At 38.3% G+C, this 23,802-nt stretch overlaps 1 protein-coding gene across 1 annotated transcript in view; it reads right to left on the reverse strand.

The window, feature by feature from the left end:
• Window positions 1-800: 800 nt before the first annotated feature.
• Window positions 801-23,802, reverse strand: part of CHMP4C (charged multivesicular body protein 4C) — a 34,528-nt gene continuing 11,526 nt past the window's right edge. Inside the window, exons 2-5 of the mRNA XM_049853581.1 lie at window positions 13,284-13,461; window positions 9,222-9,336; window positions 5,329-5,482; window positions 801-5,143 (exon numbers count right to left, since the gene is read on the reverse strand). Of these exons, the coding sequence (XP_049709538.1) occupies window positions 5,079-5,143; window positions 5,329-5,482; window positions 9,222-9,336; window positions 13,284-13,461 (512 nt within the window). The 3' untranslated portion in view covers window positions 801-5,078. The remainder of the gene's footprint in view (window positions 5,144-5,328; window positions 5,483-9,221; window positions 9,337-13,283; window positions 13,462-23,802) is intronic.

A 23,802-nucleotide genomic window follows, 5' to 3' on the forward strand; every position in this document is an offset into this window, starting at 1 on the left:
TTCTGACTCACAGTGGCCCTACAGGACAGAGTAGCACTGCCCCACAGGGTTTCCAAGGAGCACCTGTTGAATTCGAACTGCCAAACTTTTGGTTAGCAGCTGTACCACTTAACCACTATGCCACCAGAGTTTCAAGGAAGACAGTTTGCTCAAAATGATGGTAGTCTGCTTTTCCATACAACTAGCTACTCAGAAGGAATCCCTCAGATCTGAGGCTCTCTGGTTTCCACCCTTCCTAAGATTTGTGTTTTCAGCTTTTCCTTTGATTCTGAGAGCTATCTATATCGCCTCCTACATATCCAACTTTGTCTTCTAAACTACCTTGAATATGTTTCTTACAAGCAAAAAGGAAAAAAAAACAGCAACCCCTGACTAAGATACAGAACATTTCATTTAAAAATAACAAAACCAAGGTGAGGTCCACCAGTAAGATGCTGCTATAAGGTAGTAAGACCAGTTTCAGCAAGCTTTCTAGAATTTATAACTCTCAAATAAATATTTTCCCATTCTAAGGATGACTTGCTAGCAACACCTTTAGATGACTTATTAATACCTTTATTCTTTTTAATACCTCTTCAGTTTAAGGTGATTTACAACTTCTCTCTCATTTGTTGTTCTCTTTCCTTACTGTTAACAAAGGGGCAGCATTATGATTGTATTTCAAAGTATTTTTAATTTCTTTTCAAATTAAAATATCACCTTTTGCACATTTTTTTTAATTTTTAAACTTCAACAGTTTAATACTTCAAGTCATGGATTATTTATACATGCACTGATAATAAGTTGGTCTTGCCCAGCACTAACCAATAGGAATATATAAATATGTAAAGGTAAATATCCCAGCAGCCACATTAAGAAAAAGTAAAAAGAGGTGAAATAAATTTTAATCATACATTTTATTTAATCCAATACATCCAAAATAAATATCACTTCAACTTGTAATCAATATAAAAATTATTAATGAGATAGTGTACATTCTATTTTTCATGAGAAGTCTTTGAAATCCAACATGTATTTTACACTTAGAACATATCTCAGTTCAGACGCAAATTTACACCAGCAATATTTGGCCTGTATATACCCACACCACACACCCACTGCCATCAAGTCAATTCCGACTCATAGCGACCCTACAGGACAGAGTAGAACTGCCCCATAGTGTTTCCAAGGAGCGCCTGGTGGATGTGAACTGCTTACCCTTTGGTTAGCAGCTGTAGCACTTAACCACTACACCACCAGGGTTTCCAGGTCTATATATTAAAAAACTAACTAAATTTTACACTTGGAACAGTAGATCCATGCTGTTCCAAACATAAACTTTTCCAATAACTGAATCTAGTTAGCTTTTAAATTTAAAGTTAGATAAAATTAAAAATTCAACTCCTCAGTTGTACTAGCCACATTTAAGTGCTCATTCCATGTGGCTAATGGATATTGTTTTGACAGCGCAGCTCTGAGTAGGCTATGCATGTGTGTTTAACGAGGGGAGGGGAGACATTCAAATGTCTCTCAGGTCTCATTCGCAAGGTTTTAACATTTTAGCATTCCACAGTAACTTTTGTTATTGAAAGATATAAAAATTTCTGCTTGAGGATTATTGAGCTTCAACAAACTGTGGGTTTATAGTTTTCATCAAATTTGGAAATATGGGGACCATTATTTCTTCAAATTTTTTTTCTGTCTTGTTTCCTCTCTCACACACCTCCCACCCTGCTACCTACCCAGTCTGAGTACTACAATTTCAGGACTGATGGGTTTGAACTGCTGACCTTTCAGTTAGCAGCCAAGAACTTAACCATTGTACTGCCAAAACGCCTGTTAATCCCAACAACTACATTAATTTTTTAAATTTCAGATAGTGTATTTTCATCTCTAGTATATGAGCCCTGGTGGTGCACTGGTTAAGAGTTCAGGAGTTCAAATCTACCAGCCACTCCTCAGGAGAAAGATGTGGCAATCTGCTTCCATAAAGATTACAGCCTTGAAAACCCCGTGGGGCACTTCTACTCTTTCCTTTTGGGTCTCTGAGTAGGAATAGACTCGATGGCAATGGGTATGGGATTAACAGCAGATTAAACACTGCAGAAGAAAAGACTAGTGAACTTGAAGACATAGCAATTTAAACCACTCTAAATAAAACACAGAGAGAGAAAAAACTAAAAAAACAAAAATAACACCTAAACAGAGCAAGAGTGAGCAGTGGGACCATACTAAGCAGCCCACCATACAGATAACTGTAGTACTCAGACAGACTGGGTAGGTAACAGGGTGGGGAGAAGTGGGAGAGGAAGCTGTGAATGAAAGCCATGCTGTAGTTCAAATTCTAAATTCACGAAGGCACCAGTGTTAAAGCCAGCTACCTCCTGAAAGGCCAATTTAGACACCATTTCAGAGCTCAGTCTCTCATCAGGGAATACTGGATGACTATTAAGAGGACGGAGTCTGGTAGTGCAATGGTTAAGCATTCAAGTGCTAACCAAAAGGTCAGCAGTTGGAATTCATCAGCCGCTCCCTGGAAACCTATGGGGCAGTTCTACTCTTGTCATACAGGGTTGCTGTGAGTTGAAATCAACTGGACAGCAAATTTTTTTTTTTTTTTAGTATTTCTATTTGGGTCTTTTAAAAATATTTTCTGTTTATCTCTTCATCCCGATCATGGTTTTCTCTATTTTCATGAACATATGGAGTATAATAGCTGTTTTAATAGACTTGTGTTCAAAACTCTCTCATCTATATCATTTCTGAGTCCACTTATATTGGTTGTTTTTCCTTGTGGTCATAGGTTGTGTTTTCCTGCTTCTTTGAATATCTGAAAAATTTTTATTGGATGCCAGACTTTGTGAATTTGATGTTATTGGGTGCTTGGGTTTTTTTTGGTTGTTGCTATTTCCACTGATTTGATTGTTTTATATTCCATTAAATAGTTTTGGGCTTTGTTCTGGAATCCAGTTAAGTTACTTGGAATCATTTGATCCTTGTTTTTAAGCTTTTTAGGGTGGTCCAAAATAGTCTTCAATCTAGGCATAAATTACTAAGGAAAAACCCTCCTGAGGACTCAAGGCAGTGTCCTGTGTGGTAGGTCTTTCCAGTCTGGCTGGTAAGAACGCAAACTATCTAGCCCTGTGGAAGCTCTGGGGATTGCGCTGCCTACTTCTTTCTGATAGTTCTTCCCAGTCTTAGTGGTTCTCTTATATACATAGGCAGATCAGTTCTCAGCCAAAGACTTGAGGGGACTCATCAGCAAATCTCCAGAATTCTTTCTCTCTGCAGTTGCTTCCTTTCTAGGACTCTTCCCCACAAATTTTCTTTAACTCAGCAAGACTTCCAGGCTCTGATTGAGCTCTCCTTTCTTGTGCAGGCAGTAAACTGGGGCACTGGAAGGGCTCAGTTCTTTTGTTTCCCTTTTCTCAGGAATCACAGTCCAGCACTGCCTGTTGTTCAATAACCGGAAACTATTGTTGCATATATCTGGTCCAGCTTTATAGTTGTTTGAAGGCAGGAAGGTAAATCTAGTTCCTATTATTCCATCAGGTCCGAAAAGATACCAAAATAATCATGTGTTTAACAAATATTTACTAAATGCCTACTGTATAGGAGGAAATGTGCTGAGTACTGGGGATAAAGAACTAAAAGAGATACCCTCAGGATTACTATATGAGGGACCCTAGTGGTTTTCACAGTCTAGCAGGGAATATCAACAATAATTAAAGTAGATCAGTAAATATGTAACCATGATAAATGGTACAAAGAAAAGCAGAATACTATGAAATCATATAATGGTGACACCTGAGTTAGCCTGGGCAATCAGGGAAAGATTCCCAAAAGAAGGGACATTTGAACTAAGATTTAAAGAATACACGAGAATTGGTATGTGTTATGGAGGGTGGGAAGACTGCCAAGGAGAGCAGCATATGCAAGAGGCCTATGGCAGGATGGAACCCTTAGAGATCACCAAGTCCAAGCCTTAGATTTCCCGTTGAGAAAACAAAGTCTCAGAGTTTGTAAAATGCCTAAAGTCACATTGTCTTAGCAGTGGCAGAGCAGGGACTGGAATCCAGGACTCTTACTTCCAGGTTTAGTGCTCTTTCCATACCACTACGTTGCTAAGCATATATACAAATATGTAGAAAATACTAGAACATTTTGTATAATGCTACTGGTCATTATATACACAAATATTTTTGTAATTAATTTTCATTTAAAAATAATTATGGCCAAAATTTTATTCAAGATACACTTTTAATTGCCTACATTTTTTAATATATTTATAGGGAATATTCTGTAAAGTGTAAGAGAGAGCACAAAACAGAAAAGAACAGAGACTCACACATTTAGTGCGCTGAAGCTTAACATCACCATAATGGCCTGGGAGTGTTAACGCAGCTCCCTAAGTGGCTAAATTACACCCAGGAGAGCCTCGCTCAGCAATATAGGCTGTTAGTGCTTTCAGACATTTTGGGAAATGCATCCATTGCCCCATTTCAAGCTTAATTGGCATAATAAATGTCAATTAAAGTGCCTTTAAGATTTTAAACGGCAAAACTCTAACGAAACTATTTATGTATAGACTCACACAAGACTATCCTGCAAGAAGTCTCTCCCAAAAGTGGCACTATGTATTTACATTTACCATGGGCTATATCTCTTCAAAAATGGAAAAACACAACAAACTTGCATTCACTTCAAAAAGGAAGTTAGTTTGCCCCACAATCCTGAAGATATCACCCTTAAACGGCTTATAAACTGTTGTATGCCTTATATGTTAGTAGAATTCAGTTTTCTTTCAACAAGTATATATTGAGAACCAGTATATATTTGTATATTCACTGTCTGTACGTATTTCTAAGATTAGAAACTCAGTAGTGGACAAGGCTCCTGCCATTCAGTATGGATGGACCCTTCCAGGTGCTGCCGCCTCTGATTCTATGTCCACACATCACCACTTTTTTAAGCTTTAAATTACAATTAATGGTTCAGTGTGGATATAAAACAGTACCTTTGTTAACTTCTAAACTTGGCAATGTATTTATATGTTTTATGTATATTTCATTAAGTGTCAAAAAAAATTCCATTCTAGTTTAAGTAGCCCAAGCTGCCAAGTGCTTGATATCATCATCCTCTTCTTTTGTCCTCCTGGAAGATGCTGAAACATAAAATGGATATAAATTAGTAATTGGTGTCATTCATACTTTCAACAGAGAAAACAGGAATGTACTATGAATAAAAATGTGTATTTTTATAGAATCAAAAATAAGTGCTAAAAGGGAAGAGCTTGGCTATTATTTTAGGTAACTGTCCGGCCACAGGTAGTTGAGTTGGGTAACAGACCTGCTCGGGATCTATGTGCAGTGGAGGACATGGCTGGCAGTCTATCTGGCTGTGCTGGGAGGGAGGAAGAGGGCACATTTGGAAGTCGGATATTTCTCATCTTCTTGTTTAATTCCTCCTGCTCCAATTCTTCAAGTTCTGCCATCAACTCATCCTGAACACAGGAAAAGAGAAGAATTACGGAGTCAACGTTTCAAGAAGTGAGTTTCCTCAAACACAATAACGAGAACATCTGCTACCCAATTGATATGTGAGAACCCAGTGAAATGGAATATTTATTTTAAAACTAAGTCTTTTTGCAACATTGAACAATGATTAAAAAATGAATATTTTGGGTTGTGCAAATTTGTTGCAGTTAATCTTATAAGACTTCAGTAAACAGTCATGCAAGTAATTTCTGTTAGCTGAATATGTAACCTCCACAGTTTCTAGGAAATTTACACCTTGCCTGTTGTATTTCCAATTTATCTTTTCTCCTGCTGAATATGAAGAATTTGTGAAACAGTCTCAATGTCTTTGAAAGAAATAAATATTTTTATTTGGGCTAATGCTATTAAAAATGAATCAGAAACAGGTATGTAAATAGCATAGTTCACAGAAGGTAGTTATGCCATGGTTCTTTTATGTCTCCGAAGCCAGTATAAATTGTGCTGTGTGCTTGGGTTGAGAAAACTTCAACTAGAGGTAGATGCACTGCATGTTCTTCTTTTAGCTCTAATCCCACGGAGTATGGATTAATCCTAAACTATCTTCTGGCCCAAATTTTAAGGAGGGAAACGAGTTTGAGATCTTAAGGGTATAAGCAAAGATTTGAACTGGTTCATCCCAGTTCAACTCCCTGCTGAGACCTTGCATTTCCACCCCAGGTATATTGAATCAGAATCTACATTTTAACAAGATCCCCCAAGTATACATAAGAATCACCTGGGGATCTTGTTAAAAAGTAGGATCTGATTGAGTACATCTGGGGGTGGAAATGCAAATTCTCAGCAGGAGTCAAACCAGAATAAACCAGTTTGAAGCCCTGCATATAAGTCACCTTATGACAGATTTGACATGACCTGAGACAGTGCCGATCTTACTGGCTCCATGACTCTTTATCCCCTCTTAGAGGTTGGGAGTTGAAACTAAATTTGTCATCACTGAAATTCTGACATTATCAGGATTACAAGTTACCTGGCCACTCTTATATTCAACCAAGTAGATTCTTCATTCATTCCTTCATTCATTCATCACTCAACAAAAAATTGAGAGCTGATGCCTTACCAGGTATTGCACTCAGTGCAAGGAATACAAAGTTGGACAGTCCCTGAATTCAAGAATCTCATGCTCGAATTTGGGAAAGAGGCACATAAATAATTATCTTATATTAAAGTGAGGCTAATGATACTATGGGGCAAGAAACTTATGCCAACCACAACATTTTATCAAGTCAACTGGTCTCAGATGTGCAGCAAGCTAAAAAATTGTCTGGCTTCTATTAAATTTACCTCATGAGACAAAAAGGGCTACATGAACCAGAGACTACATCATCCTGAGACCAGAAGAACTAAATGGTGCCCGGCCACAACCGATGACTGCCCTGATAGGGAACACAACAGAGAACCCCTGAGGGAGCAGGAGAACACTGGGATGCAGACCCCAAATTCTCATAAAAAGACCAGACTTAATGATCTGACTAAGACTAGAAGGACCCTGGTGATCATGGCCCCCAGACCTTCTGTTGGCCCACGACAGGGACCATCCCTGAAGCCAACTCGTCAGACATGGATTGGACTGGACAATGGGTTGGAGAGGAATGCTGGTGAGGCGTGAGCTACTTGGTTCAGGTGGACACTTGAGACTATGTTGGCATCTCCTGCCTGGAGGGGAAATGGGAGGGTAGAGGGGCTTAGAAGCTGGCAAAATGGTCAGGAAAAGAGAGAGTGGAAGGAGGGAGTGGGCTGTCTTATGTGGGGGGAGAGTAATTGGGAATATGTAGCAAGGTGTATATGAGTTTTAATGTGAGAGACTGACTTGATTTGTAAACTTTCACTTAAAGCACAATAAAAATTATTAAAAAATGAAACTTAGGAACTAACTCTTCATAAGACCTGAATTCTAATTTTTATTCTGTAACTAACAAGCTGTATAATCCTAAATAAAGCCTTTCACTCTCTGGGTAAAAAAACAAATTTACCTCATGAAAAGGAAATAAAACATGATGGTATGTGGGATGGAGCTCTGAGGGTGCAGTGGTTAAAAGCTTGGCTTCTAACCATAAGGTTGGCAGTTTGAATTCATCAGCCACTCCATGGAAACCCTGTGGGGCAGCTCTACTCTGTCCTACAGGTCGCTATGAGTTAGAATCGACTCTACGGCAACGGGTGTGGTTTTTGGTTTGGTGTGTGGGAGTTGGGCCATGTGAAATATTACGGTCAGTGTAGATGTGTTTCCAGTATGAATAAAACGACATCAGAACCACTACTCTGAACTCCTTTTTGTTCTCACAAAACAATTAAGTACAAATACAGTAAATATTTTTTTGTTTTTAGAACAGGAAGATTTCCTACTCAGAGTGTGTACCCAAAATTGCCAATAATGCTTGATAGTTATTAACTGCATTAGAAGATATTTATATTTTCTTTAGAAAATATGAGGACAACTGAATTATCACCTCCTCCATCATTTTCAGCCTTCAGGTACCAAACACTTATAATAAGAGAATTTTAGAATTTAATGAACTTTAGAGATAATCCAATGATTCAGTAATTTTCATTTAATAGATGAGAAAACTCAGGGTAAAAAAAGTAAAGGGACTTACAAAAACCTTACTAATAAATGGTAGAACCAGATGTCTTCATGCTTAGCCCAAAGCCCTTTCTACCATATCTACACCAGGAGTTGGCAAACTTTTTCTGTAAAGAGCCAGGTAGTAATATTTTAGGCTTTGTGGGCCACATACGGTCTCTGACACATAACCTTCTTTGTTGTTGTTGCTATTGTTTTCAACAACCCTTTAAAAATGTAAAAATCATTCTTAGCTCACAGGCCATACAAAAACAGGAAAAATTTGGCACACAAGCCATATTTTGCCGACCCCTGATATACACCATTTAAGTAAATTGTTGACACGCAATTATTATTTTCTAAGACTCCATGAAACCATATCTTACTTGTTAGATGTGTCATTTTAAATACTATATAGATACAGGAAGTCAGATTCTTTGCCCTGTTAATCTGATAATTGGAAATGTTTCAAATTGTGGACTAATCCTACTTGTGAGTGCTTTGAGCAGAACAATTGAAATTCACGGTGCAGACATCACCATTATAATTATACCCTATATTATTGGACTGATTAATCTAAATGGAATGTGTATATTAATAATGCCACTCCACATTTATTTTGTTTCATAGCCTGAGTAATAAACAAAAGCAGCCTAACCTCTAATTTAACAGCTATAGAGCATGGTATGTCTCTTCCTTGCAGAATGACACAATCTGTTTTGTTTTGCCCAGATGTACAAGCACTTGAGTCCTCATAATGGGGCTATTCAGGCTTCAACCATTTAAAGTCACTGACTTCACATAATCACACACTGCTTTTTCCTTAATAGCTGAAAACTTAATTAGGAGGCTGTTTGCCAAACTATATTAATCTTTTCTTTAAATCAGAGTTAACAACACTTCATTTTTCTCTTAGAGAAGTACACTTCTACCAAACTATATTAATCTTTTCTTTAAATCAGAGTTAACAACACTTCATTTTTCTCTTAGAGAAGTACACTTCTATCAAATGTCTTTTATTAGTTAATTCTTTAAGGAAGAAGGCAGCCTGTCTGCTATATATGGTGGGAAACTACCCTTTATTATAGCCACAGATACAGCATTCTTTATACCGTGTTACCCACCTCATCAAAGTTATCGCCAAATCCAACCCGTTGAGAAAATGCTTCTGAGATTTCTTGGGCGATATCCTGTTGCTCTGTGATCTCTTGCATCAAATCATCTATTTTATTTACATCCCTGGAAAATGATATTTTGTTGAAACATTTTAGAATTTTAACTTAAAATTATGAATTCAGATATAATCCTGTATGAAAAAGAGTCAATTTTACATTCTTAGCTCCTTAAGTAGGATAACAAAAATTCCCGGTGCTGATTTATATTTTAAAAAAAAGGAAGAATCCTATACATATCTATTGTAAATATTACATAGATAGCCACTACATCTGCAAGTCACTGGAAAGCATAGTATTTGTGTCATATTTTGAAGTCTTGTCCAGTAAGGAATATGCCAAATTTAAATTATATGCTGTTGCATACCAACTTTCCAGGAAATGGTGCCATGGACCACCAAGGACCACCATGACTAAGGTAAGCTATGGCAGCTCTCAGTAACCACTATCTGACAGAAGCCTTTTGTAGAGCTAAACTCTGAAACTGGAGATCTATTTCATGGAATGCCTAGTAGCTTTGAGATTCTGTCTCCTGGAGGCTTTCCCATAGCTGATGATGCTCTAGGAGATTACTAATGAGAGCAGGATTAGGCCTACGAAGCTCTGAGAAGAATCAGCAATGCAGCAAAGGAATCCAGATAGCCACAGGCCCAGCGTGGGCAACTACAACAAAGACAGTTTCTAGCACCTAAGCCCCACTGGCCCCTAAGCACCAGTGAAGGCTGACAGTATTTAAATACCAGTATCTGAACTGCTTCTACAGTAACCTGTCTGTCTCCCCCCAAAACATGTATCAACTGGGGTAGGCCATGATTCCCAATATTGTGTGGTTGTCCTCCATTTTGTAATTTTCCTATGTGTTATAAATCATAATCTCTGCCTGTGGTTAAAGAGGATTAGGGTGGGATGTTACACCCTTGGTCAGGTCACATGCCTGATCCAAAAAACGGAGTTTCCCTGGGATGTGGCCTGCACCACACTTTATCTTACAAGAAATAAAAGGAAAGGGAAGCAAGCAGAGTTGGAGACCTCACACCACCGAGAAACCAGTGCTGGGAGCAGAGCGCGTCCTTTGGACCTGGAGTTCCTGCACAGAGAAGCTCCTAGTTCAGGGGAAGATTAATGACATGGACCTTCCTCCCAAACTGATAGACAGGGAAAGCCTTCCCCTAGATCTGATGCCCTGAATTTGGACTTCTAGCCTACTAGACTGTGAGAAAATAAATTTTCTTTGTTAAAGCCATTCAGTTGTGGTATTTCTGTTATGGCAACACTAGATGACCAAGACAGAATTTGGTACTGGAAGTGGGGTGCTGCTCTAACAGATACCTAAAATGTAGAAGCAGTTTTGAAACTGTAAATGGGTAGAAGACTCAAAAGGAAGTGAGGAGAACTGTTAACACCGGAGAAGTTGCGGATGGTGAGAAACAGCAGTAGAGGACAGGCACCAGCAGCAAACCAGTAGCGAGCTGGTAGCAGCAGAGCCAGGAGACCAGGCCCAGACAGCACTGGAGCCAACCCATGGAGGGAGAGAGCTGAGTGCTCGTGCACAGGAGGCTTCCTGGCACTTTCCAGTGGAGCTACAGAGCTTTGGAACACGTGCCGCAGCAGGGCAGATGTGGGTGTGAGGCCCAAGGGGCTGAGAGGCCAAGGAACCAGGAAGCAGAAGTTGAAGTGACAAGGAACACAGGAAGCTAAGCTGCCTCAGTCTCAAAAGGTATGGTCTCAACTTCTGAGGTTTCAAAGGGTGGAGCCATGGCCTCTAGTATTTCTAAGGGTGGAGACACCACTCAGAGGGACTAGGAGAATGGTGCACCTAAAGCCGAGGGTGCAGAGTTGCCAACCCAGTGGGCCTGGAAGGTGGAGCTGAAGCCCAGAGCCAAGGGGTCTCCACTCAGAATTTGGAGAGTATGGTCAATACCTAGGGTCTGAAGGGCAAGGCCATGGTGTAAATGGTCTCAGAAAACAGAGGATTATTTGCAAAGCCTTCAGAGCTAATGTAATGTGCTCTGCTGACTTGCTTGGTGCCTGTTACGCCTTCTTTCCCTCCAATTTCTCCTATTTGTAATGGAAACGTCTAGCTTGTGCCTGTCCTGCCATTGTACTCTGGAAGCAAATAATCTGTATTCTAGATTTCACAGATGAAAAAGAATTTTTGGAGTCTGGACTTGAAGTTAATTTAAGGCTTTTGCTATGACATGATAGTGTGAATATTTTTACTTGTGTGGCAAGGATATGAATTTTTGAATTGTGTCCCCCCAAAATATGTGCCTTCCCCTAGAGCTGATGCCCTGAATTTGGACTTCTAGCCTACTAGACTGTGAGAAAATAAATTTCTCTTTGTTAAAGCCATCCACTTGTGGTATTTCTGTTACAGCACCACTAGATGACTAAGACACTGTCTCTGAATTATTCTTCCAGCTCTGAAACTAGGAAAAACCATTGACAGGATATAAGAGAAGTGACAATATTCCTCATTATTTTGATTCCCAGTGGAATTAATCTTTTTCAAGTTTCCCACACTCTATTCAAGGTAAAAGCTGAGTGTTTTGACATATATTCACATGGTAATCGAAAAGAATGGAGCCCTGGTGGTGCAGTGATTAAGAGCTATGGCTGCTAACTAAAAGGTCAGCAGTTCGAATCCACCAGCCTCTCCTTGGAAACTCTATGGGGCAATTCTACTCTGTCCAATAGGGTCAGTATGAGTCAGAATCAACTTGACAGCAATGGGTTTGTTTTTGGTAATCAAAAAGAATACTTTTACCACCCTACTACCACCTCTCATTGCCAACCCTTACTGCTGCTTCTAATGAATATACAATGAATATATTTATAAAAAGACATATGAGAAAAGTATGACTAAAACTTGAGGCTAGGAGTAGATTTTCCCAAAAGGAACACCACGGGATGATGCTGTTAAGCTGTTAAGGTTATGGGTTTTGTAATACATTTTAACATCCAGCTTACAGCAACATTAGAGGATTCTGACTCAGATAATGAGTACAATGATCTTTCTGAAGATGTCAAAATGGCAACTGATTGTTAATGAATTATCAAGGCAAGAAAAAGCTAGCAAAAATTGTCTTCATTGACTCTAGCCTCCCTTTTTCCACCTTTTCCATCCTATGACTTCTTCTCTATATCCCTCAGACACTCAGTGCCCTTGTGCATCCCTGTCCCAGACTCCACTAGCATGTCCATGTCCAGTCTCGAGAAAGGATCAGGTCGCAGGCATTTATTTCCCAACGTGAATGTAAAGTAAATCACCACCAGCCCCACTACATGATGAATATTGATTATTGATTGCTTTCTTTGTGCCAGGCAATATGCTAAGTGTATTAAATCTAGTATCTCACTGAATCTCACAATACCATATGAGATAAGTATGATAAGGAAACTGAATCACAGACAGGCAAAGTAACCTGCCCAAGGGACAGTGAGCAGTGGAGCTGGGATTATAACCCAGAATATCTGAGTCCCAAAGCCTTGGCAATAAGGTAATAACTATTACTCTAAATTAGTGGTTCTCAAACATTGGTTAGTATTAAAATTACCTGGGAAACTGGGTTAAAAACAAAAAGCCCCAGGCTCTATCCTGCTTTAAGGAGCTTGGGCTTCTGTGTTCTATTGGCTCTCTAGGTGATTCTGATTTGCACAAAAGTTTGGCCACCACTATTCTATAGTTCTAAAACCCTCACCCTAAAACCCCCAGATGATTACATTTAATTCAAAATCAGGAAATGAAAGTATTTACAAGTGGAGTTTCAGGCAATAGTGAGGCAGCTTAGAAACATTAAGAGCAAACTATCTTTTATGTCCTTTCTGAAGCCACTATAGCTTTGTTTTTGCCATTATAATCTCTAATCTTTCTCTGACAGAGCATTCCATTTCAACATGCCAAAGAGCCTCAAATGAATAATCTCATTCCTGTAAAAATCATCAGGGAGCTCCAACAGCTCTTCTCAACATCAAGGGAATTTATGACTCAGAAGGAAGACCAAAGTCACCCACATGTTTTCATGAACTGCTTTCATTGCTTTTGCTGCCAAGCCCATGTTCCTTAGCACCTCGGTGTTGGTGTGTGAGTTTTCCAGGGCTTCTCTCTGGAACTCAATGGTGGACAGTGTGCCATCAATCTGAGTTAGCTGCTTCTCAAACCTCTTCTTTCTCTTTAGTGCCTGTAGTGCAGCTAAATAAGGAAGAAGAAGCCACAATTATAAGGGGAGCACCAAATCACATACTCAAGAAACATTCGCCTAGCGCCAACTATGAACTCAGCATTGTTGATACTTAAACACAAAGGGTATACCAAACAAACCTGAGAAACTTGAGGATAACACCTGTTTTCTCAATTAGCTACACCAACTACCACTCCCTCAAATATTTTATTACTGTTTTCTTCCAAAGATCTGGCAAATATAAAAGGCCAGAAAGTCAATTTTCATATTCCATGTAATATACCTCAGAAATGTTTCTGTCAATATTGGGTTTTAGAAAAGGAGAGATAAAAATATGAGTAAAAATCATACAGTAGAAATATTAAACTTTAGAGGAAGGAAGGGCTTAACGATTGTTGATTCTAGCACAATTTCCTTATTTCAAGGACAAGTTAATTGAGACTCAGAGAATTAAGTGACATGCTTGAAGACAGACAGCTAGTGGTAGCTGGAGCCAAAACCTACGGTGCTGAGCTGCATGCTTGGTCTGAAATGATTATGAGATGGTCATTAAGGCTACACTCAACCATAAGTGTGTGTGAAATCAATACTACTAAAGTCGTACTCAAGGATTACATGGCATACTGGTGAGAGGATTGCGTGCTGCCTTCAGAAAAATGATATCCCTTAGCACTTTAGCAAGATAACTTTACCTACTTCACTCTAAAACCACAGACCTAATAGGGTCCTTTTGACTGTGACACCTTAGAAGACGCCCCTGCAAAAAAAAAAAAAAGGCCCTAAAGTATGCATTTTTGTGGGTCATTTAGGATCGAGTGCAGAAAAAGAGTAGCAGAGGAATGTTAATATAAAGTGAAAATTAAATGGAATTAACAAAAGAACTCAGTTTTGTGGTTTCAGAGTGAGGCATGTAAGTTATTACAACAGAGATTTCTGAGACAAGTCACTCTTCTAACACTGTTTTGGTCAATTTCTTCTTATACGTCCAACAGGAGGAGCCCTGGTGATACAGTGGTTAAGTGCTCAGCCACTCCCTGGGAGATAGATGTGGCAGTCTGTTCCTGTAAAGATTATAGTCTCGGAAACCCTATGGGTCAGTTCTACCGTGTCCTATAGGGTCCCTAGGAGTCAGAATTGACTCAATGGCAAGAGGTTTAGTTTTGGTTTGGTTTTCATTTCAATAGATTTGATTCATTCCAATGTTTTCTGTTTGGTGCACAAAGACTCATATACATTATACCCTCTTAGTGGATTTTGTAGCTGATCAATACTGTGTTCAGTTTAATACTTTTTGCCCAAAACTCCATTTAGTTTTATATTAAAATGGTATTTGTTTTCTTTTTGTTGTAATTTGCCTGTAATAATTTTTACCTGAACCTCTATATCAAAATTGTGTATTTGCTCTTCTTTTTTTGGTGCACCTGTTGTAAATAGCATATACTTGAATGCTTTATTCAGGAGATTATTTTTAACTCATTTAGATAGTCTCTGTCTTCGAATGTAAGATTTTAGCTCATTTTCATTTATTGTAGTAGCCCACGTGTTATGTGATATGGTTTTTTTACTGTCATCTTTTTTCTGTTTTCTATTATGATTTTTTGCTTTCTTTTCTTTACGTACAGTGACCAAATTTTTGTTGTTCTTGTTTCTCCTTTAATTACTGGAGAGTTTTATATTCTAAATTTGTTCTCTTACTGGATACCCTTGTAATAAAACTATACATATATAATTAAACTTTTCTTTCCACTTTGGAAATTAACCAGAAACTATAATTTACTATTTCCAAATAAGATTCTCTTCCCCCAATGTTTCATTGAAATAATCTGCAATTTTAGTTCCAGATAATTACCATTTTTTATTATCTTCCCAATTAAAAAAAAAAAAAAATCTTAACAGTTGCATTAAGTTTCAAAGACACAATTTCAAGTTATTTACACTGAACTATAATATCCATTGGCTTATTAACATCTCATAACTTATGCTGTCACTATTCTTGAAAAAAAATTTTTTTTTTCAATTTACTGGAGTAAATCCTAAAGATTTTATTCAGAAAAGGTGTATAGACATAAATTCTCTGAATACTGTAGGTCTGAAAATATCTTTATTTTGTTTTAACCTTAAGTAATAGTTTGTATTTTTACAAAATTCTAGCTTTAAATTATTTCTAAAATTTTAAGATACTGTTTCATTGCCTTTGGATATTCAACACTGCAAAAGTTTAATGCTAATATTATTCTCATCCCTTTACAGATAATCAATTTGCTTGTTTTGTTTCTTCTCTGGAAAGTTTTAAGATTTTCTTTTTTGCCTTGGAGTTCTGGAATTTCAGCAGTATAGGTCTAGGTATGTGCCTTTTATTTTTGCTTTTAATGGCTTAGCATTCAATGAGTGTTTTTATTCTGAAGAACCAGGTCATCCTTCATCTCAGGGAAACCATGTCCTATTATTTATTATTTTTCCCCTTCATTCTGTTTATTCTCTTCTGAAATTGGATTTTTATCTTATTATCCCCTTCCAACCATTCTGTTTTCTCTCCTTTGAAATCCCTGTAAGACAAATGTTGCATTCTTTAGCTCTATCCTCTAACTATTAATTTATCTTGCTCTCTTTTTGTTCTGTGCTGTAGGAGAATTACTTGGCTGTATATTCCAGATACCTAATTTAGTCTTCAGCTATTTTTGCCCTCTTATTAATATTTTTAAAAACAATTATATTTTTAATATCTAAATTAAAATCTCTAAATTTTAAACTTTTCTTGTTCCCCAGTTGCTCATTTTTGTGGCAGCCCATTCTTGGCTTACAGATGCAATAGCCTTTTGAATCTCTCTGAAGATACTAATACAAGTTTCATTCTTAACATCTTTTATTTCCTACATTATCTCTCTTCCCTTTGGGTCAGTTGTTTGCTTTGTTCATCTTGGTCCCTCTCTTTCATGTAATTAGCTTTCTTCAAAATTCTAGGTCCATTATTATAAATGAAAGACTAGAATAGTTAGCATAAATACCTGTCATCACTGCCTCTAAAAAAAGAAAACCTGCTGCAGTTGACTCTGACTTATGATGACAGAGTAGAATTGTGCCCTATAGGTGTTCTTGGCTGTAATCCTTTACAGAAGCAGATCACCAGGTCTTTCTTCCATGGCCCAGTTGAGCAGGTTTGAACTGATGACGTTTAGGTTAGTTGTCAAGTGCAAATCATTTGCACCACCCAGGAATCTTCAATGCCTCTAGTAGTTATACCACTGTGTTTCCCCAGCAAGCTGCTCCCCTGAAAGGGAAGGCTCTGTATACAAAATGGGTGGGGCATGTCAACAGGGTAGGGAACAAGCAGACAGGCTGCAGATTCCTGCGATTGCCAAAGAAAGGCTTTCCTTTGGGTGCAGAACATTTTTGTACATTTCCCTCGTGAGTAGTGACTTTTCTTTCCCCCCACCTACCTGATTGCGGTGGAGGTCCAGGGTTAGCTCAGGCTCTGCTCTGTTTCTCTCTCCAGATGCAATACCACAATTTAACCCCTTGCTGCATACCGCTTACACTTTATTTATAGAAAAGTTCTCATCTGTTTAATGTGTTTTTTGAAAAGAACTAAAATGACTTTTTAAAAAAAAAGTTAACTTGCATAAAGATCTTTCTACAGTATCGCATCTTCAGCCACTCAAGAGAGGCTCTGGGTTGTCAAATAAATGACGGCTTTCTTACCCCCTCACAGGGGGAATGGCCAACTGACCCTTTGTGCTATCATTCTACCTTTGAATCCAGGTCTGCTACTGCATTTATTACACTGCATTGCAATTATTTATAAAATTTCTGCCCTCCCTCTTACCCGAATTACACCTACTTATAAGCCTGTTGAGGGATGATACAATATCTTTTTCACCTCTATGTCCCCAGGTCCTGGCACATGGCCAACACAATACTTAACAAAAATTAACAGTACTTGGCATTTGCTCTATGCCAAAATGGCGTTAAGTGATTTATGTCCATTATATGATTTATGTAATTTAAGTCTCACAATAACCCCAAAAGTAAATACTACTATTAGCTAATTTTACAGAAGATGAAATCAATAGTAAATGAATAAATTTGATAATTTTTGTGCACAGAGGATAATGATGGCACAGAATAGTGGAAAGGACATGGCCTTCAAGGCCAGAGTGTGACTCCATCTTCCATAATTTAATTGATGTGTTTTTGAGCAAGTCACATCTTCTTTAACCTTCATTTTCCTCATCTGGAAATGGAGAAATAATCCCTGTGAATCTGAGTGATTGTAAGAATTAGTGATAATTTATGGAAAACACCTTATACAGTGCCTGTGGCATGCAAGGGCTTAGCATGCAGACATTATTATTCATAATGTTTTATATACTATTCATTAATTAATGAGATTGTGTATCTTATTTCTGAGACCACTGAGCAACAAACTACTTGTTTTTCATTATAACTCACTATAGCAGGAACATAATGTTATAAAACATCTCCACATTTTTATAGGTGAAGTAAATAGTTTTATTCAGCAGGGTATTCTAGAAAGCTAAATTTTACATACACACCTCCACCCAATATGACCAGAAGTGGAACGTTCAGAACGCGTCTCCTCCCTTTCTTGTCAGGCTGGTTCAGTTTCTATATTTATTTGGAACCTAACTGATACCCATTGACCTAAAAGCATTTTCCATTTTTTGAGAAATTCTTTTCAATTCTCCATTTAAAAATACGCCATGTTTCCTAGTAAAAATTAATTTTAGATTACTTCCTGAAAAATCAAGAAACGTAGTTTAGTATAAAGGATGAGGCTTTGGAGTCAATAGACTTACATTTTAGGCCTACCTCTACCATTTAATACCTATGTGATGTTAACTCCTCTACGGGATGTTCCCTCACTTGAATAACAACAACAGCAACAATAATAATACCTAGAAGATGACAATAGAACGTTGTGATCTGAGGCCAGCTGCCTACTTTTAAATTTGGGCTATATCTATCCATACTTATACAGCCCTAAATAAGTTTCTTACTGGAAAATGGGGATAATAACTCATTTGGCTGTTGAGGATTAAATGAGATAACATACGTAAAATGTTTACAGCATTGTCTGGCACTGAATGAGTGATTATTAAATATCAGTCTTCATCATCATCATCATCATCAGCATCATCATCTTTCACACGGTTGTCAGAACTATATATTGGAAGCCACATGGTATAATGCCCAGCCTTGCAAATGTTAGCTAATATTAAGTTCTGGTTTGCATAAAATTTAAATTGTCTATGCTAACATAGAGGAACCCTGGTGGCACAGTGGTTAAAGCACTTGGCCATTAACTGAAAGATTTGGTGGTTTGAACCCACTAACGACTCCATTGGAGAAAGATGTGGCAGTCTGTTTCCATAAAGATTTACAGTTTTGGAAACCCTATGGGGAAGTTATATTCTATCCCATAGAGTCATTATGAGTCAGAACTGACTTGACAGGAGTGGGTTGGAATGGGGTTTTATACTATGATTTCCTTTCTTCAAACTAGTTAGAAGAAATTTGAAAATTCACCGGGAGTTGCAATCTCAACTTATACTACAATTCCCATACTGCAAACTACAGATTGACCTACGCCAGAATCCCAAACTCAGAAGAAGCCAGGTAGATAATGAGAGTAAGAAATGGCAGACGTGAGCAAAAAGACCACCTTTGTTTTCCTATATGAGAAACATAGAGATACAGAGAAATGTTTCTCTACTATAACAATTAAAAAAAAAAAAAAAGCACGAGATGATGATAAACCGCAGCAGACACTGGTCTCAGTGTCAGAGAGACAACAGGAAGAGGAGGGGACCATGGTGACCTGGGGAGCATAAGCCTGATCTAATGGAAGCAATATGGCTCACTCTACCTGAGGGCTGTCATGCAGGCTTGTAGGTACAGGGCCACCAGCCATCAGGATGTGCAAAAGAAACAAGAAATGTGGATTTGCACACAAAATCCCCAATTTTTAAATGCTGACTTGCATTTTCAAAAAATACTGTGTGAACCAAACCAATGGCTTCCACAAGGGTGGATCTGGTCCCAGGACAGTTGACGTTTGTAACTTCTTCCTGGCCCTTTAAGCTCCTCTCAAACATTGAGAAAAGTGGTTCCTGCCCCAAATAACCAAAAATTGTACATGAAGATTTTCCCCTTGAGCTGTTTCTCCCATGATATTATAATGCCACTGACCTATCACGAGTTGGCCATGCCTTCATTTTGTTTTCTATAGGTCGCTATGAGTCAGAATCAAGTCCTGAGCAATGGGTTTGGCTTTTTGATTTCACGTGATTTTCTGATCAATAATTTGGGACTGAAATAGCTGTGGCTTTTCAAAGACATGCAACAAATGCTGCAAATCAAGCATTGCTCCTAATTTGGCCAAGAAGGACATTTTTAAACCCATGTAATTTAACCCGCATAGACAGTGCAATCCAATCTCCCAAACTCCATCATGTATGTGCTTTTAAGCAGCTGGTGAGACCTGGGCAACATTCCTCTTTAACAAAGGAAGCTAGTGTATTCCTTTGTGGTGGAGAAACAGCCAGGGGCTTTGTCTCCTCACATAACAGTGATGTTTCTTTAGCAATGGAGCCACAGAACAATGTCCTTTCTGTACTGCTGTTAAAGAAGACACATGAAGAGTCCTTGCTGCAGTCCATTGAGGATTGGGACTGAAATTTAAGAATTACCCACTTGATCCAAAATTAAACTAGCCCTATACAACTCTACTGTACTATACTGCCCGACGAGGTGGGCTTTCGGTAGTCTATGCCAAATAATTTAAAATAGCAGAAAAAAGCTGCAGTGTCATTGTTCACATAATGTAAAGGACATCATGATTTTAAAGGTCAATCTGTTGTTCTTTTGCTCATTCAGGATGCATAAATGCATGCATTGTAAATGGTTCTTTTTAGGGACCATTATACCCAGGAAATAGACACAAACCTGTTAGTGAAATAGGAAACTGCATTACAACTCTTCTCTTATCCAGGAATGGATGATGTGTAGAGAAGGGCTAAAAGATGAGGCTCTGAAGAGTAAGCCCATTCATGAGAGTGCTTAAGGTACATGCGTCACACACGATCAGTTATGTCATGCTTTGCTTTTAACTGGGAGGTCTCATGATCATGGTGTTTTATCTTAGGATCTTTAATGTAAGCCCTGTTCTTACTCATATACAAATCACCTCATTATTAAGCAGTATCTTCTATTCATGGTGCATTGCCTTCGTTCTCAAGAAGCACAATCTGAGCAAGCACCATAATAAGTATTTCGCAAATGGAATAAAAACAAAGTGTCTCTGTTCAAAGTCACAGGTCAGATTGGAAACAGCTGGGGGAACATGAAAAAATTCTTAAAATTCATTTTGCCATCCCATTATTAATTTCCCCGGCACTCTACACTTAAAAAAATACATTCTTTATGCATTTGTTTCAGTTACTCAACAAGTGTTTACTAAAGATTTACCACATGCCTGACATTATGATAGGCACTGCAGAGCAAAGAAATAAGGCAACGATCTCAGAGGAGACAAAATATGAAATGGATATTCAATCACTTATTCATCATTCAACAAACATTTCTTAAGCACCTACTATGTTGCAGGCAGAGCCCTGGTGGTGTAGTGGTTAAGAGCTCAGGCTGTTAACCAAGGGGTCGGCATGTTTGAATCCACTAGCCGCTCCTTGGAAACCCTATGGAGCAGTTCTACTCTGTCCTACAGGATTGCTATGAGTTGGAATCAGCTCAATGGCAGTGAGGTTTTTTTTTTTTTGTGGTATGTTACAGGCACTGTACCCAGGCATGCTAACCTGTGTAAGCTACAGCCTTCATTTCAAGTAGTAGAGACATAGAGGAGGGTAACAGGAGTAATGTGAGACCTATAGGAGGTTCAGAGGATACACAGAAGAATTTATAAGCTCTCTTTGGAGAGTAAGGGAAGGCCTCACAGGGGAGACAATGTCCATGAAGCTAGGGTGACTGTCTACCTATAAACGTACTCCCACATACTCATCAACAAGGACCATAACTGATGAAAGCCATCCTTTTATCCTCAACCTTCTCCCCTACTGCAAATCTCACACTAAACAATGAGAAATTTCTGAACAATATGGGAACTACAACCTCAAAATAGAGCAAATCACACCCGCCTGCCACACCAACTAGATCTTATATGTAACCTCTATATTTTCAGAGGTCTCACCAATATTAAATGTCATAAAAAGGATAAATAGCAAGCTAAAAAAAAGACCAGAACACAGCACTAACGTCTGAGGTTGTAGAATGGCATAGCAGATGCCCGAGAAAACAGCAAAAAGGAATGAGATGAGAGGAAGTAAATAAGATATAGTCTGAGGAAAGGGCATTGGAAGTGGAATATAGCTATAAACAAGCCAGTAATGCTAGACTGAATTTTGTGTAATAAAATGGTGATTAACTAATATCATAAAGTGTAAGAGAGGAAAAAGACAGGGTGATCAGTGCCCTCTCCCAGCTCCATAGAGATAACAAATGGACAAAGGAAATCAAAGTTTTTTCAACAAAGTCGATACACCTTTCCTCCATCTAAAGAGCTCACAGTTCTTTTTGGAGATGAGACAGCTCTCAACGCCAGGATATTCCAAAAGAATATTAAATCAGGTGCCAGGGAATCAATTCCAACTCATGGGAACCCCACGTGTGTCACAGTAGAACCGTGCTCCCCAGGGTTTTCAGTGGCTGGTTTTTCTGAAGTAGATCACCAGGCCTTTCTTTTGAGGAGTCTCTGGGTGGATTTGAACTGCCAACCTTTCAGTTAGTGGCCAAATACATTAACTTTCTGCACCACCTAGGGCCTCCTCAACAGAACATGTGTAAAGGCAGGTAAACCTGAAAGGGAAAGTTCGTGATGTAAAAGTGCTATCACTCTTGAGTTATCAAAAATGGAAAATATGCTTGCGCGAAGACTAAATTTCCATTCCCATTCTCATTTTTTACAATTGATCGCTTCAGAGGTCAACTGCCAAGTAAGCAGAATTAACTTGCTAGTGGGACAAAATACCACTATATTAATTAAAATCTAGTTGATATTCTTAGTAAATATTAATCATATTCATTGTTTGACACCTTAAGAGTACATAATGAATTGAATGAATGAGTTTTTTGCTTGCCACTACTATTATTGGCAGTCTCACAAATTCATAACCTTTGTGGTCTTGCTATTGCCTAGAATTTTACAAAAACAACCTGTGTCTTTAACCAGCAGTTATTAACAGAAAATCTCAGAAACAGATGATCATGTTTAATTCCACAGGGTAGACGACATGTACCTGAGGGTGTAATTTTATACTATGAAGGAACCCTGGTGACACAATGATTAAGCACTTGACTGCTAACCAAAAGTTCAGCAGTTCAAACTCATCAGCCGCTCCACAGAGAAAAGATCTGGCAATCTGCTCCCGTGAAGATTACAGCCTAGGAAGCCCTATGGGGCAATTCTACTCTGTCACATGGGGTCACTAAGTGTTAGAACTGACTCAACAGCACACAACAACATATATAATATAGTTCTATTTTCTAATCATAAATAATTTCTTGTTTATATGATGTAGCAATATTTGATGATACTGTACAAACATCCCCATGCCTTGTGCTGTTCCACCACCTGAAGTATGAAAACCCACAAATTATACTCCCCCAGCCCCTTTCAGCTTTCACTGTCTATGATTCTATGGCCAGTCCTTTCAGATAATATGGTCAACAAATCTTAGAAAAATACATAGCTCCTATCTTCAAGGTGGTTATTAGTATTTGAAATTCTTTAACAGTAACCAATAACCGACTGTTATCAAGTGACTCTGACTCATGGCTACCCCATGTGTGTCACAGTAGAACTCTGTTCCGTAGGGTTTTCAATGGCTGATTTTTAGGATGTAAATCACCAGGCCTTTCTTCCAAGGTGCCTCTGGGTGGACTGAAACCTCCAGTCTTTCTATTAGCAGCTGAGCACATTAACCACTCACATCACCCAGGGGCTCCTTTTAGAACAGGGTTACCTTGAAATTGGTGTTGAACTATAGCATCCTTTCATTTTATAAAACATAAGTAGTAGAATAATATCCAACAAGTCAAGATAGCTTACATAACTAAAAACGTTCAAACTGCTCACAAAAAGATAAAACCTGGACCCTTATGTATGTGATCTTTAAAATATGTATAAATATAAATAAGTATAAGTATAAATCATAATTTTCTTTGCTGCATTTAACACGGAAACCCTGGTGGCATAGTGGTTAAGAGCTACGGCTGCTAACCAAAAGGTCGGCAGTTCAAATCCACCAGGCGTTCCTTGG

Source organism: Elephas maximus, chromosome 15 (assembly GCF_024166365.1).
Source record: "Elephas maximus indicus isolate mEleMax1 chromosome 15, mEleMax1 primary haplotype, whole genome shotgun sequence".
Lineage (NCBI taxonomy): Eukaryota > Metazoa > Chordata > Mammalia > Proboscidea > Elephantidae > Elephas > Elephas maximus.